A 16,953-nucleotide genomic window follows, 5' to 3' on the forward strand; every position below is an offset into this window, starting at 1 on the left:
TTGGTAACATGTTAATATTGACTGTGTTTTGGTAACATGTTATTATGAAAGACTATGTTATTCAATAATGAAAGATTTTGTTAATAAGGGAAGGTGTATACTATTGATTCTCAGGTCAATCATGATATGATTATGTTATCTCTTGGATAGAATTTGCTATTTCTGGGTATGCTAAGAAAATAATAATAATAATAATTGAGCGTATCATGACTCGGGTTAGTTGATTGTTGACCAAATATGGTCTAATTTGTTAAGTATCTGAATAAACCATGCATTATCTACTCTCATCTTATGATTTATAAGTTTAAGTTAAAAGCTTTGTGGCATATTGAATCATGGTATCAATACTTTGCCTTCTCAGACTTGTTTTTGTGATTTGATGCAAATCATTTTTAAGATAGACCGTTGCTATCTAATGATCATCAGTACAAGTTTATTTTGTGAATTACATTACTAGCCATATAATGATTTGATTCTAAGATTGGTCATTATCCTTTAAGGGATCAACACACTACCATGATAAGTGTATGAGATCTATTTTATGTCAAGTTCTATCCCAAACACAACTAATTTTAATCAATCCTGTTGTGAATCGATCCTGATCCGATCTCGAGTGAACATGCATCAAGATGATAATTTCAATATGAGATTTTAGTCAGTCACTTATCTAGTGTTAATCTTGCGAGTTTTATGAAAATTTTTGATAGTTGATCCAAAGCTATCTATCACACTGATTTTGATCGAGAAGAATGAGATCTTGGATTTATATTACTCAATGGGCTGAGCAATTCTAATTTGAAAGGCCTAGATCTTTTAAATTTCGAGGACAAAATTTTTTTTAAGGGGGAGAGAATGTGAGATACGGGGCTGAAGTCGGCAGCCCCAACCGACTTCAGCCCCATTCCCCTTTCGGAAGGGGCCAGAGCAGGGGATCGCAGACGCGATCCCCTCCGGCTTCCTCGGGCGCAGCGAGGGCGGGGCATAACGTGCGATCCCCTCCGGCTTCCTCGGGCGCAGCGAGGGCGGGGCGCCGCGGGCGTTATGCGGCAGTCCCGCGGTTGTTCCACAGCCACCCCACGGCCGCACGAGCGGCCGTTGATTTCGCCCCATCGCCATGAGTTTTGCGGTGGAGAGCCGTTGAAATGGGGTTATAAAACCCCCTTTCGTCCTCCCTTGGATCCTCCACCGAGCACCTTCGCTCCTTCCCCCCTCTCTTCCCTGCTTCTCCTTCTTCTCCGGTGACCGCGTGCGCCACTTCAATCGAGTTCAACCACCCCGGGAGCCATGCTCCTTTGATTTTCTTATTCCCCTGTTTTTCGATCTAGTTTAGCCGTTGGAAGCCCCACCGCCGTCGCCGCTGCTAGCTGCCGGATCGAGCCTCCCTTGACCGAGACCCACCACCTTCGTCGACCGCCGGTGAGCTTCCCTCATCCTTGCCTTCGTTCTATTGCCAAAATAATTGATTTTTCCCCTCTGTTTCAGCCCCAGCAACCGAGATCACCTCGGTTGCTGCTCCTCCCCGTCAGCCACTGCAACGGCCGCCGGCCGCCATGGCGGCGGCAGGCCGTCGACCGAGGGGTGGCTTCCGGCCACCCAGGCCGGCCACCCCGCCAGCCCTCTCTCTCTCTCTTCAGTCTTTCCTTCTTCCCCTGTCCGTGGGGGCTTTGGGGAAGTAGGAGGCCCATCACGGGCCAAACTGGGCCCGTTGGGCCCTATCCATTGCAGGCCCAACTTGGGCCCAGTCCAGTCCGGTTGGGCCCAGTTGGGCAGTACCTTTGTGGGCCCAACTTGGGCCCAGTTCAGATCCGAACCCGGAACCCGGAACCCGGAACCCAAAATCCGAACCCATTTGGCCAATAAATGAAATTTTTCAGTTCAGCCCTTGACAGTATATTATTTCACAAAAAGGTATTCTGAAATTTGTATTTGATCCCTGTAGGAAAGATTTATTACATAAAGGCCCTCAACTATATTTGTTTGGTCCTTTTACCCAAATTTTATTACGGAACGGTGCTATGTAATTAGACATTGGTCCCTGAAACGAATTTTTATTGCATAAATGAACAAATTAGAGGCCAACCTTGGGAGGGCCCTATTGGCCGAGTCTATGTGGGCCCATTGGGCCGTGTCTGATGTGGGCCCTATCGGGCCACGTTCATTATGGACCAACTCTGGGCCCTGTTGGGCCGTGCCCAGTAGTATTATTTTTGGATTTTTGCTTAGCTCTAAAATTAACAAGGAATTAATTAAATTTAAACAAGTGAATCTGATCCGCCTATCTGAAGTAGGGATTAAGCGAGAAGAGGTAAGTAACTTAATACTTCAAGTGTGATTTTCAAATTATTTGATAAATAGATTAAATTCTGAAATATGTTTTGTATTTAGTAAAATGGGTCTGGCATGTTAAATTTCATTTGAAAATTATGCTCTGAAATCCGTAAACTATGACTGGAAAATTTATGAAATCTGTTTTTTATATATATGTATTCTCAGCATGGCTATGATCTGTTCTGTTCTGTTCTGGCCCCGCCAATGGGGATTATACGTTGGACCTGTCGACTTGTAATCTGTGAGGAACCGGTTTCGACACCGTGCCACCGGTGATTAGAATAGTGGTTTCTGGACACCGTTTCCACCGGTGACTAACAATAGTGGTTTCTGGCACTCTGTGCAACCTATGCCACTGGGTTACGTGGCCGTAGCCTATTATGTTAAGATTCTGGTATAAGAGTTTTTGGAAAAATGATAACATGTTTTGAAAACAACAAAATGATATTATTTATGATTTATTCCAGACATTATCCTGTATTTTGATCTGATATGCTCTGACCCCACTTTGGGATATTTTGTTACTTACTGGGCTAGTGTAGCTCATTATTCTATTTTCTCCATTTTTCAGATCCAGAGGCTTGATCTCACTGGATTGAGGAGTGTGTTAGATTTTCCGACGATTCCTTCAGTTATTGGTCCTTTAGTTAGATTGATTAAAGTATTTGACTTACGTAAGCATATGTTATTTGAAATTTTGTAAGACTGCTTTTGAATAAATTTAAATAATTATGTCAGTTTTGAACATCTGTATTTGCTTTGATATGATCCGATGCCTTGTACGCCTGTGCGACCCGCCGTGCGGGCGTGCGGCGTCTGCCGTGCCTCGAGCTCGGGGCGTGACAAATATGTGGTGTGGAACATGTTAGTGGGTAGCCATCAAAAGTTGGAATAGGTTGTGTGGAGATAATGCACGAGTTAAACTAGTAGTCGTAACGATCAAGAAGTGGACAACATAACACAAGCTGGCGGACAAGTAACAAGTTACCAATTAGACATCTATCCAGGGATTGTGAAGGTTTGTATAAATCTAAGATGTAACTGTGGAGAGTGATCTTTTGCAACTTCTGAATAATTGTCATATTTTATATTTGTACATCATTTTCTTTTCAACGAATGCTATCCTTTATTTTCTTTAACTTAGCGTAGTTTATTAGTTGCTCCTCTCTGAGCAGGCAGCATTCTAGTAATGAAAGTACATGAAGGTTCAAGATAGTTGGATCCACTGCTAGCTCTATCCTTTCTGGTTCAAAATTGATCGCACACCTATATATTGGTCTGGCCAAGCATCTTTCTCTGACCCCTCTTGGATCTAGAAAAGTAACAAAATTAGCACTTGGTCTTCTTCAAGTAAGTTGTTCAATAATTGGAATACCTTAAATGTTCAGCCTACTTTTAAATCACTCCTCAACTCTTAGCCTACTCTTTGCTGATGGTAAAACATTCTATATAAATTAAGCTATTACTCTTGAATCACTCCTCGTCACTAAGGTTGTTTTCCATTGATAAGTGAGACATTCCTTAGTTGCAATTATCTGTCCTACCTTAAGTAAGGCCACGTGGCCTTTGCTTAGTTGGACTATGAGCTTCTCCTATTGGATAGGATATGGGGTGAATAATACCCTACACATTCCATCAATCAATTACTAGAAGGGTGATGAGATATACTCGACATCATATCCACAATCTCAATTTGGCATATGATGGGTTTTTCAAGTGTATAATATCATGGATTAACATGTCTCATTGAAACTCATCTTTATCTCTTTATGATGTAGACCAGCATGTATTTATCAATCATCAATAGTGGTCCCTACATACCAAACATGTCCGCAACGTAGAGGATACTTTAAATGGCATTCATGATTCCACCATCTCTGAGATTCTATAATCAGTTAGGATCCCTTTTGGGCATGCTTTAGAAAGGTACATCAAGCTTCTACAACTATAGTCTCTCTTCCTTTTTCCATTTTATCCTATAAACCCTAGCTTCCACATCCTACAACCTCGTCTATACCTACTTTCCAAGATCTCTTTCTCCCTCTCAGACCACAAATCTACGACCAAGCAGTAAGGCAAAACAATAGCTTGAACACTCCAATGTCCTTGAGTCTCTTTCTCCTATGTACTTATCCCTGATCTTTTTGGCTTCGTTATCCTTGGGTCTATTTTATTTGGGGTATTCTTAGAACTTTTTTTCCTGGCTGTCAGTTATTTGACTGCACGGTTCCTGGAGCAGAGCTGAGAGCTGCCTGAGCGGGTCTTTGACACGTTCAGTGTGTGCTCTCAACTAATTCAGTCATTTTGGAGGGTGACTTGGCTACAATCATTAGCTGGATCCAGGGAGGTCAGAGGATCGGTGCTGCCGACCATCCCTTAATCCGCGACATCTGAATGATGATGAGGGATGGAGAGGTGGTTCAGGTGAAGCATGTATTTAGAGAAGCCAACGGAGCTACGGATTGGATGGCCACGTATGTGGCTAACCATGCCAATAGTACTCTATGGACAGGGGATGGAGAGCTGCCTCGGAAGCTCCGTGATATTTTGTTTTCGGACTTTATTCGGTGCATCCGTATACGAGTTGTATAGATCACCCAATTTAACAAAAAAAAGAGGAAGAGAGAGACAAGGTTTTATTTACGATTTTGATATGGAACAATCACAAGCCTCATTAACCTTGGCCAACTAAATCCATCCTTTAAAATGATTCCTAGCCGAACTTCAGTGAGTGAACTCCCGTGAGACAAGCACATTAAATATGCAGGATTTCATAGATGCTGTATTTTTTTCTTCTAAAAAAATTCTACGTGAATGAAAAAGGGCACAAATCTTTCTCTCAAAGAGTGCTTCTTGAGGCTCCACTCTCCCTCCTAAGCTGAAATGGGTATAAGGAGTTAGAAGTGAAGCCCCCAGCGTTCCGCTAGACACTGAACATAGGTTAACTCTGTAAATATATAGAGCCAAATGTAGTGGGATATGGCACTGAATCACTCCATACTTCGAGTACCACGGATCCTCTACTATCCATTACAGCAGCGAGCCAATTCCCCTTCACCCACCTCTTTTTCTTTTTTCCTATTTTTTTTTAAACAAACATGGATAACATATGCAAATACTAGTCATTCTAAACTCAAGCATATTTGGATCGCAATGGGAGGGGAGTATAGTTATACTCCGCATCAATGATCCACCAAAATTGTGGAGCCCTGTCGCGAAATTTAAAATCCTTTTATCTGCATCAATCCCCTCAACATAACATCAAAATCTTCATATTTCGCTGTATAAGCCCTCTTCCTCCAGGGTACAAGATATAGATTTTCCTTACCCCTCCAAATTTTATTCCACAACGAAACACAATCATACGTTGTTACCACTGTCATGTCTCATAACAATCAAGCCATTATGCATCATTCCTGTTTCTGTGAAGTAGTTCATCCAGTTCTCTTACAAGCCAGCCTAAAAACTAATGAATAAAACAGCAGCAGCTGAATACAAAAAAGATGAAGAACAAGCAACTCAAATAGGCAAATGCCTTCATATCATCCAATTACCTGCTCCATAAGTTCAAAAACCTGAGTCATCTTATCATAATAAAGGAAAACAATAAAAACTAAGACCTTCCTGGCTGTGTATTCTACAGGTTTCACAGAGAAGAAGAGGATGCTCAGCATGATTACATCCAAAAGTTCAATCAATCCTTCGTGATCTGACCACAATCTGACCAGTCCCCATGGACAACCTCAACGCCCAGTCATCCAAAACAAAGGATGTTGGGTTCTACATAAGCAATTTTCCAAATGTAGACATGCTGTTAAAATTACACAAAGGATGTTAAATAGACTAGAAGCATCACACAAGACATGAGTTTTTCTATAAAGGCAAGGCTTCAGCTAACTGATTAAACTGTCCAGCTCTGTTCGATCAGTTAGTAACAGCAACAAAAATAACCAATGAGTAACTCTATAACCCAATAGATTCTGCACAATAGCAATAGCAATAGCAACTAAAAAAGCTACCAACGTTGTGGAATGGGAAAAAATTTAAACTGGCCAAATAAAAATAGAAGAGCTTAACAAAGAGAAAGGGATATTCTTTTGAACACCACCCAAGTAATTCGTGATAAGACATGCAACATTTAGACACCAACTAGTAACTGGGAAGCATGAAATTAGCTTTGGGCACAACAAGTCATCCATCAAAGCGGGTGTCTTCTGCCATTCATGAAACACTGAGTTACTCTCAGTCCAACCAGATTTCATGCAAATAACAGATGTCATGCAATAAGTAGCATCCACGATAAGACATCAATTGGGATTCCAACAAAGCCAATTTCAAAAGCAACAGTCACATTAAAAATGTCATGCATATCACCATAAAATTTCAAGTTTAGATTAATAATATCATATGAAGCAGGTCCTCCCCAGAGCAAAGTTCCAAAAGCTCTCTAAATGACTAGATCACACTATAATCTACTGAACATGATGATAACCTTCCAGTCTGGTGTCATCTCCCAGCCATACAAAATTGTCCTCTGCAGCAAAGAGAAGCATATGCAAGTTAATTACACTGACATGACAGTCCATATGGAAAGTACACACTTGAAATAGATAAAGCTGAATATTGATAGTATTCAAAATATTTAAACTGATAATGATCAAAACATTATGAACTGCAGTAACAAGAGCAGAAGTCTCTTTCCTCACAATACGAATATTCGAAAGCCAAATCAAAATTTGATCAGCTTCTGTGAACAAGACCTTATGCATGGGAATGAGGATCTCTAGGCTTCTTAAAGTTGTCAATTTCAAAGGTAGCACAATCTATACTTATAGATCCATAGTTGTAGCCATAGAACATATTCCATGTATGCCGATTTGAAAAAAGTCAACATCAAACTATAATTGACTTTCCTGAACACATCAGCCAAAAAATAATAGATATGTGTATAGGCTGGTAGGAATGATGTGTACACCAAGCTAAGATGGGTATTATTAAAGAACAACACTATATTTTAAGGTTTGCAATCTCAGTACCAGACTACATACCTCTAGGATAGTAGTACCGTCCGGTTGGCACCATACTATACCAACCTGGATTGGTACATAAAAAAACTTTTTTGTTTTCAAAATTTTTAAGCTTCCTTTATTTAGTTTTGAGTGAAAGTAGGATTTTTACAGTTAATTTTTGATGTTTAAAAATAATATAATTTAATTTTTATGTTGCATGCCTAAAAAATGGAGTGACTATATAAGACATGTCAAATTAACTAAGTATAATATTGAAAATATATCATACTTATATTAAAAAAATGAAAATGTAATATGCATGCATATGTTCAATTCCAAGTCGAGTGTCAATATCTCTCGTACAGGAAAATAAATTTTAATAAAAATAAAATAAATATCAAAAAATGAAAAACTTATACCGTTGTGCAATTTGACTAAGATCTACAACATCACACAATCATATCAAAATGCAAAATTTTAGCATGACTTCCCCATATTTTTAAATTTTTAACTATTTATGAAATTTTTAAAAAAAAAGATATGGAAGAAGGAATCTAGAAAAATACCTCGGTGAACTTAGGATCTGCGTGCCTGCTCATCCTTCCACTCTCTCCCTTTCTCCTCTCTTATATTGCTCATGGGTAAAAGAAGAGAGAAAAGGGTTCGGTACCTTTTCTTCCTCAATTATTGAGGGTTGGGGATGAATTGGGCCTAAACCAAGCCGTTATCGAGTTAAACTGCCCGAAACTGCTCAACTCCAAATAAGGAATGGTTGACACTAGTTCAGGCCCTACTCGTACTGAGACTATGAATCATCCTAGTTCATGGACGGTATGGTATGATATTGGCTGAACTAGGAGGTTTGGTCCTATATCATATACCATGCTAAATTCTCTTCAAGACATGCAACTAGTAGTTACTTTGCACGCAAATGATCTACCTTACACATGGCCCTACAAGTTGTCTTGAACCTCATTTGTACGGCACCATGCCCAAGCAGGGCCTTCCTTTCAGTTGTGATCCCATAAATGAGCAACCAAGATGGTTTTTGAAGACAATATGGACAGCTCATGCAGGCTAGACAAAAGTTTCTATGCACGACCAAAGAATTCAAAACTAACGTGTTTGATAACCTTCTTTTGAGACAAATGTTGGGGATGATTAGAATGAGAAGATATAACATGGTGAATAACCATATGATGAGTTTCTTTTATTGAAGCTGAACAATATCTTGGAGGAAAAGAATCAACATTTACATGTAACCTTTTCAATGAAAAAAAAAAGCAGTCAATGAAAACAATACTAACCTTCAACATTTATAAAAAGGCAACAACACATATCAGAAAAGAAAGGTTCTTATGAAAAATACAACAAATTTACAAGTGATGATGGCAGAATGGATATCGTGATATATCATCACAAAACCAACAACCAAATGATCTAATGGAGTATGCAAAGATTTCTTTCTGCTTTTCACCTTCTTAAGGAAATTAATCAGAAGTATGTGAAAAGAAACTACAGGTGCATGATGTTTGTGCACTTGTATTTCAACCAGGAGAATGCCATAAAATAGTATCTTGCAACATTGATTGGCAGTTCGACATCAATTTACAAGAATTCCAAGAATTCTGCTAAAAACAAGAATTGCAATATTTCTGCTTAGGGAACACAATAGAGCACCTTCATTCATAAGTGGTCTAGTAATTTGCGAGATTTTCTTTCTTTGGTTGAAAAGGAGATATCATGTAAGAATTGATAAAATAATGCTGGTGCTCGTAATTTGACAGTAAATGCAAAGAAAAAGAAGAGAAAATATGACTTCAATGGTCTGTTACAAATTTTGAATTAAAGATGTTGGAAGGTTGTTGATATGATCTTTGATGGTTGTTCTTGACTGTAGCATAAAGCGAACATGAAGTGAACTTCCAAAAGGTGTTGGCAGGTTCACTTTGGCTCGGCAAGGGCTATTAGTTTCTTTATTATTAAGTTTGTTTGGGGATTTTCTTTCTTGTTTAGACTATAGTTGATATGGCACTCTTTGGGGTGGCTTAAGGACACTAGTGTAACAAATAAAGGTCTTTATGGTTGTTTTGGTGAAAACAATTGGACTACTATCCCTTGTGTGTAAGAAGTATATTTTCTGGAATTAAATACCCCATTTCACAAAATCTAAATTGTGCTTTTCCAATAGAATGTCAACAAACAAGTGAAGAAAGGATGAGAATAACTCGAATAATTCCTCCCTCAAAGAAACCTAAATCAAGTATACTCACAGATTTTGTTAAATGCCACAATATCACAGCTCTGAATGTATTCATTTGCTGGTTCAGCCAAGAGATGCTCCTCAATAAGGTCATCAACAGAAACCAAGTCATCCACAATGGTCATCATAATTTGCAACTTTTTGATGCCATATCCAACTGGAGCAAGTTTTGCTGCATGACCAGGATACAGCATTCCATTAAATTCAGAAATGACTGAAATAAGCATTCAAGTTTTTAAGTACTTAAATAATAAGACAGAGGTGTTACGTACAAGCTCCCCATAGCAAACCCTCCATCTGGACGCTCCTTACAGCTTCCTCGAGCTTTTGCATGTCTGTTTCATCATCCCAAGGCTTTACATCAAGGAGTACTGAAGACTTTCCAGCTGACATTAAACAACATTGCTGTCAGGCATTAACATGATAAGCATGAAACACATACAGCATCTTAAGATTTTCCCTAACACGAATGTATGTTCTCATTAAATTTTTTTCTAATGCAAAAAGAGTTTATATATTAATTATTGAGTCTCCAACAGAGTGCAGACAAATTGAAAAAAATAAACATAGATACAACTTACACTCTTTCTTCTTTCCGGATGCTTTAGTGGCCGCTGCACGCTCTTCAGCAGCCTTTTTTTCCTCTTCTGTCTCTTCACCAAACAGATCCATATCATCATCGTCATCAGCAGCAGCTGGGGCCTGAAATTACAAGTTATAATTAGAATACCAGAAAGTCGACTGATCTTGTTTGCTAATCTCCCATGCTGCATAATGAATGAGATACTGACTGAAAGAGAAAATTAATGATCCATAAAAATAAAGCGTCCAAATGTTAGGGAGTTGGAAGAGTACATGACCAAGAAATATATATTAAGCTTTAAACCGAAAAACAAAGCAACAAAAATTAATTCATGTTTTATAACAACAGCAAGATATACTATATATTTTCCTTCGTGAAAAAATTTTAGTTAATTACCACTTTTCACAATTGCTTAAGATATATAAAAAGAACACAATGGCCATTGTAACTCCAACCAAGAATACATGATTAGTAGGAATGTAAATGGTGCTTGAGAGCACTTAATGGAAGTACACTAAAAGCACTTAAAAAGCAATTATAAAGAAGCACACCTTTTTGTCAGCAACAGGAGGAGAGGATGGGGCCCCTTCAGAAACAGAAGCAGATGATTCAATCTTCACACCAGCACCTTCCGCAGTGACACCGCTGGACATCAAAGCACACCAATCAATTAAGTAAAATTTACACTACAAAGCTGGTAACAAATGAAATACAACAAATTTAAGCTGAGCACATACCACATCTTTAAAAGAGCATCGATGTGGTTATACCACCTAGCAACATTAACATACTCCGATGATGGGGCTGTGGAAAGTGCAGCATGCACAGCAAGGTCATCCTTGGAAGCTTGGTAACTGAAACAAGATTGTGAACAGATTTTTTGATAATTTTATGATATAAAATGCGTGAATATACATAGGTGCCTATCTTTTTTGACGTGTAGCATACATAGGTGTTAATCAAAGCAATAGAACACTTACCCCGTTATATAACTACGAGTAAGAAGGTAATCATTAAGCTTTTTGAGGCCAGAGTCTGAGTTGAGATTGTAGAAAGTTACAGCCATTGCTTCTAAACAAATACTGATCTCCTGCAAGTATAATACCGCAAAATCTTCATACACAAGTATTCCATAATCCAAAATCATCTCTCTCACAATCATAAAAGCATAGCCATCGATAACGAGTAATCCAAAGAAACCAAATAGGGAGGTGGACTAATCTGATCCAGAGCCAAGTCTTTTTACAGCAAATCATCTAATAAGATTTCATCTGGGCCTGTAAACCATGAAGTTTCTGATAATCTACATGGATAAAGGGATTGACTGACAAAACTTTAAAAAAAGTTATTTTTTCTTAAGTTTTGATGAATTATACTTACACAAGAACAGATCGAGAATCACAACAATATATTTGCAGTAAAACTAAATCCCTTTGAATGCCGAGACACAACATCAAGTTGAGCAATTGAGAACCAAAACACAAATAATTCATTGCCATCAACGCATAGATAACAACAAAATCGAATAAAAGTGAACATAAGCAATGCTAAAGGAATTGAAAATTTATAGTCCGATGGAATAACATCAAAAAACATCTAGAAATCCAAAACCCTACAGACCTAATCATGCTATGAGAATAACAACAATAGAATACTAACTAAGGTCTGTTGATTCATAGAAAATCTAATGATTTCCAACGACAAAAGAGACGATGAGGGGGCCGCAGGGGAGTTGATACCTCCGAAGCTCAGTAGAAGCAAGAGGGCAAGACGAAAGGGACGGGAATCGAGGAGCGACGGACTATTGAAAAGCTAGGAGCCCGATTTTATGAGCTCCAAGCACCTTTCAGAACCGTAGGATCACAATCTGATGGTTGTGTTGATATTTAGGGTTAGCCTGATTCCGTATCGAACTGGACTCGTGAATATTGCTAGAAAGCCCATCGGTTCAAGATGAAAAACGGATCACCGCGTTGCGGTCGATAAGAGCTATGGATTACCATTGTTCCTACCCATGCTAAATGGACTATATTTAAACTATAATAATCCCCCACACCCAATTTTGTGAGATCTCTCATGACATCCTTACGACGGCCCGGCTCCTACTCAAAAAGGAGGGGCCCATTCATGGTCCACATTCTACTAAACCCTACCTGATCCTCCTTGACTCTAATATCCTTCAGTGAAAGGTCGACATGAATGATGAATGTCGTGACATATAATGAATTTGGCTGTGATACCATTTGCCATGGATTGAATTCAAAAGCTTAAACAACTGGAACGAGAACAAACCTAGACTACAAAAAAATTATTGTGGTTCAATACCAACTCTGCACCTACGTCCACTCTTCAAGACTTCCTTCTTAGAAATTTTAATAAAATCTATAGCACATATTACAATTCAGTTGTTTTTCAGATTCACAACCAAACATATCTGATTTTTCAGATCAATCAACCAAAACCTATAATCGATTGTATTTCTAGTTCACAGACAACGCAATTAATTTTTTAAGCAATCAACCAAAATCTACAATCAATTATTTTTCGGGTTCACAAATAATCTAGTTGATTTTTCAGGCAATCAACCAAAACCTTCTCCAATCCTAACCTAGGCTCAACACAATTCAATTTCAAGTTTGGACGGATCTTTTTCCAGGTTTCAATTCGTGAAACTTGTTATAGCAAATAATAGAAAGGAGTAAATGCGGCTACAATGAACATAGCTCCAAAACAATAAATGTAAAATAATAAATGGAGCTATACTATGTTAGTTGACTCGATTGCTATTAAAAGAGCTTCACCAACTCTCTGATATTGAAAGCTTTTAAATGATTTGCTCGTTGAAGCTCTCTCTTTTTATTTCTCGTTTCTTGCTCTGGTAGATTTTTCTTTATGGTGCTCGAGCTCTTTTTTTTTTCTTTAGAGTTTTCATGCATTTATACTCTTTGGAAAAGATTGTAACACTTTTCTAGCCATTAAACAGTTAATAGAGATGTGGTAAAATGAAAACAACCATTTAGACTCGCAAGAAAACTAGCCGCTATAGTTGTGAGGTGCAAAGGGGTCGACTCGCTGTTTTCTGGGTCGACTCGAGATTTTCAAGGTTTGACTCATAATCTTCAGGTGTCGGCTCGAGTTTGCTTCTGTTTCTATTACGCTCTATCTTTCATCTATTGCACTTATCGAGTCGGCTCTCAGTTCAGGGGTCTACTCATTAGATGACTAAGATCGACTTGTTGCTTTCAGGGATTAACTCTTCAATGGACTAACTTTTACTGCTTTCTATTTTTTTACTGTGTCTGTTCTAGGGTCAACTCGTCTCTTTCTAAGGATAACTCCTATTTGTTTGGAGTCAGCTCGAGAAATCCATGGGTTGACTTGCCAACGCCATGATTTTCTCAGCACTATGTCATTTCTTTATGGGCATTTTAGGGTCGACTCGTACTATGCTGGAGTCAGCTCGAGTACTTCATGGGTCAACTCGTCAAGTGATGAATTTCTTAGTTTTTCGTTTGTCTTTTGAGACCATTTTGGGATTGACTCGTAATCTGTTGGAGTCAGCTCGTGAAGATGCATCAATCAGTAACAGTATGCCGAGGTCAACTCATTGCAAGCTTGGGGTCGACTCTGAGGTAGCTTAGGATGAAATTTTTCTATTTTATATGTGAGCTTCTAAGAAATATTTTCATGGCCTTTTGGAGTTAGCTCCTTCAAGTGGAGCTTTAGATGGTTGATCTTCTTTTGAGAGTGGCAAAAGATTTTCTTCTTTGCTTTCTAAAATTTATCACTTAAATTCAAAGCAAATAGATTAGTCAACTTTTGACTCAACTATTTTGCATCACAAAAATCAACTATTTAGGGCCAACAGATAGTAAAACTTTTTTAAAAAATATATTTACATTATTCAAGCACCATTCCCATATGATTCAAGAGTATTAATGAATTTTACAAATTAACTACCATTCCCATATGATTCAAGAATATTGGTGAAGTTTACAAATTAACTATGCATTAAAAAGGATGTTACTCTTGTTTATGCTATTTTCTTTCGATGCTGAAAGATTTTATCATCATCAAAAAGAAGGAGATTGTTGATCCAAAAGATTTGATTTTGATGATACAAAATATTTGAGTAAAAAAATCACTAATCAATTCCTTAGAGTATACTAGGATGGTCGCAAGAAGCCAAAATGCTGCCATTCTATAACTATCAATGTAAAAGAATGAAACTTACATTTTTAAAGCTTTGCAAAAGAAGATTCGATCCTAGGAACACTTTAAGTCGACCCCAGGAACACTTTAAGTCGACCCCGAATGCCCAAAAGCAAAGACAAAAAACTTCAACTTTGGGCAATTTCAAAAGTCAACCCTAGAAAAAACATGAGTCAACCGTAAAACACTAATATAGATTGGTACGCTTTCATGAGTCGACCCCTAGATCACACGAGTCGACCTTAGAATAGTCTCAGACAGAAAACAGAGAGCAGTCAAAATCAACATATTTTTGAGTGGACCCATGAAGATTATGAGCTGACTGGTGTTAAACAAGAGTCGACCAGAGAAACAAACGAGTCGACCCTAGATGATAATGAGGACCCCTGTTAATGGATGAATCGATCCCAAAAAGCAAAAGATTTGACCCCACATGACCATAGGCGAAAGATAGAGTGCAACAAAAATAAGAGATATTTCGAGCCCTAAAGACCACAAGTCGACTTCTAAAAATCTCGAGTCGACCCTTAAAGAAATTAAGTCAACCCATCTACACCTGACTACAGTAACAGCTAGTTTTCTTGTAAATTAGAACGATCGTTCTTGTTTCTTAATAGCTCTTTTAGCTTGTCTAATAGCTAGAAGCATCTTCCAACAACTCCTTGATGATATAAATGCATGGGAACACCAAAAAAAAAAGATGAGAGATTGAATAAAAAAAGAAAGGTGATTGAATAACAAAATGAGGATTGAGCAAAAAGAAAAAGAGAGAAGAAAAGAAAGAAAACATTCAAGTGCATTCAGTGAAAGCCAAATGATCACATCTCTCAATGATAGGAGAGTTGGTAAAGAATATTCAAGTTTGTTCAAGGCCAACCAACTACTTCCAAGAGCTCCATCACTTCCTTGACTATTTTTCTTTTTGGACAGCTTTACTCTGGTTCTTTGTATTATATACTCTTGTACTCTATTGTAACAAGTCTTAGAGATTGAAACTTGGAGGAAAGATCCATCCAAACTTTGAATTAGACTATATTGAGCCTAGAAAAGACTTGGTGGTGGTTTTGGTTGATTTTCAGTAAAAATCAATTGGGTTAGTTGTGAGCTCTGTCAAAACAATTGTATTGTAATCTTGGAGAGATTATAGTAAAAATTTATAAGAAGGGTGTCTTGGAGAGTGACATACGTGCAGGGTTGGTATCGAACCACTATAAATCTTTATATATTTGTGGTGATTAATTTGTATGCTTTATTCTCCTACATTTTTACTTGCTTATCGTTTGTATTTTTAATTGCACTTCACACACACATTAGATTCTCATTCTGTTGTACTTATTGTTCAAAATTTTGAAATGCCCAATTCACCCCTCTCTTGGGCTGCATAGTTGGGCAACAAGAATACCAAGGTTCTGATACCACTTATTGCCCAGCTATACGACCCAAGAGGGGGTGTGAATCGGGCTTTTTAAAAATTTAAGCTATAAGTATAGCGGAATGAAAATTCAATGTACATGTGACATGTGATTGGAAATGTAAACTATAAGTAAGTAAATATGCAAGAGAATGAAGCACATAAATCAAATACCACAAACATGAAAGGTTTATAGTGGTTTGACGCCAACCCTGCACCTATGTCTACTTTGTAAGACACCTTTCTTAAAAAAATTTACTATAATTTTTTCAAGATTATAGCACGATTGTTTTAACTGGTCTCACAACTAGCCTAGTTAATTTTTCTTGGAAATTAACCAAAGCCGCTACCAAGCCTTTTCGAGGCTTAACAATCTAATTTACTATTTGGATGGACCTTTTTTCTAAATTTCAATCCCTGAAAAAGGTTACAACATAGTATAAAAATTTGTAATAAAAACAAATTAAAGTTTCCCGAAAAGAAATTGTCGAAGAATTGATGGAGATCTTAGAAGCAGTTGGTTGGTCTTAAATAGACTTGAATGCTCTTCACCAATCCTCTTTTACTGAGAAAGATATGCTCGTTTGGCTTTCACTGAATGCACATAAAGTTTTTCATTTCTTTTCTTCTCTCTTTTTCCCTTATGCTCTTCTTGTTCAATTGCTTGTCTTTCTTTTGGTGTATCATGCATTTATAGCTTCAAAAAGTGGTTGGAAGATGTTTTGAGCCGTTAGACAGGTTGAAAGTGCCATTGGAAGGTGAAAACAGTCATTTAGATTTATAAAAATTAGTCATTACTGTTATCAGGTGCAGACGAGTCGACTCGACTTCTTCAGGGGTCGACTCATGATCTTCAAGGGTCGACTGGAGATAGCTCTTATTTTTGCTGTGCTTTATCTTTTACCTGTTGTCATTGTGGGGTCGACTCTTTTCCTTTTTAAGTTCGACTCGTCCATGATTGAGGGTTGACTTATGGTCTTCTAGGGTCGACTCGCTAACATGTTGTTTTGGGCTATTTTTGTCTTCTATCTATGGCCATTTTGGGATCGACTCTTATTAAATAGGAGTCAACTCATCATCTTTATGGATCAACACGTGAAAGTGAAGATTTCACCTCTTTCTGCCTTTCTTCTAAGACTATTCTGGG

The 16,953-nt window shown here is 38.0% G+C and overlaps 1 protein-coding gene across 2 annotated transcripts; it reads right to left on the reverse strand.

Moving 5' to 3' along the window:
- Positions 1 to 6,551: 6,551 nt before the first annotated feature.
- LOC103715367 (elongation factor 1-delta-like) lies at positions 6,552 to 12,053 on the reverse strand. 2 transcript variants are annotated; one of them, XM_008802969.4, is made up of 8 exons: positions 11,923 to 12,053; positions 11,164 to 11,273; positions 10,921 to 11,037; positions 10,735 to 10,828; positions 10,182 to 10,302; positions 9,873 to 9,986; positions 9,611 to 9,772; positions 6,552 to 6,862 (listed from the first exon to the last, which is right to left on the reverse strand). In XM_008802969.4, coding segments are annotated over exons 2-8 (696 nt in total). In that variant the 5' UTR covers positions 11,250 to 11,273; positions 11,923 to 12,053; the 3' UTR covers positions 6,552 to 6,860. The 2 variants fall into 2 exon arrangements, with proteins under 2 accessions (XP_008801191.1, XP_008801190.2); XM_008802968.4 differs by lacking the exon at positions 11,923 to 12,053 and adding an exon at positions 11,843 to 11,875.
- Positions 12,054 to 16,953: the final 4,900 nt, after the last annotated feature.

The sequence above is a fragment of the Phoenix dactylifera genome, unplaced genomic scaffold (assembly GCF_009389715.1).
Source record: "Phoenix dactylifera cultivar Barhee BC4 unplaced genomic scaffold, palm_55x_up_171113_PBpolish2nd_filt_p 000513F, whole genome shotgun sequence".
Classification (NCBI taxonomy): domain Eukaryota; kingdom Viridiplantae; phylum Streptophyta; class Magnoliopsida; order Arecales; family Arecaceae; genus Phoenix; species Phoenix dactylifera.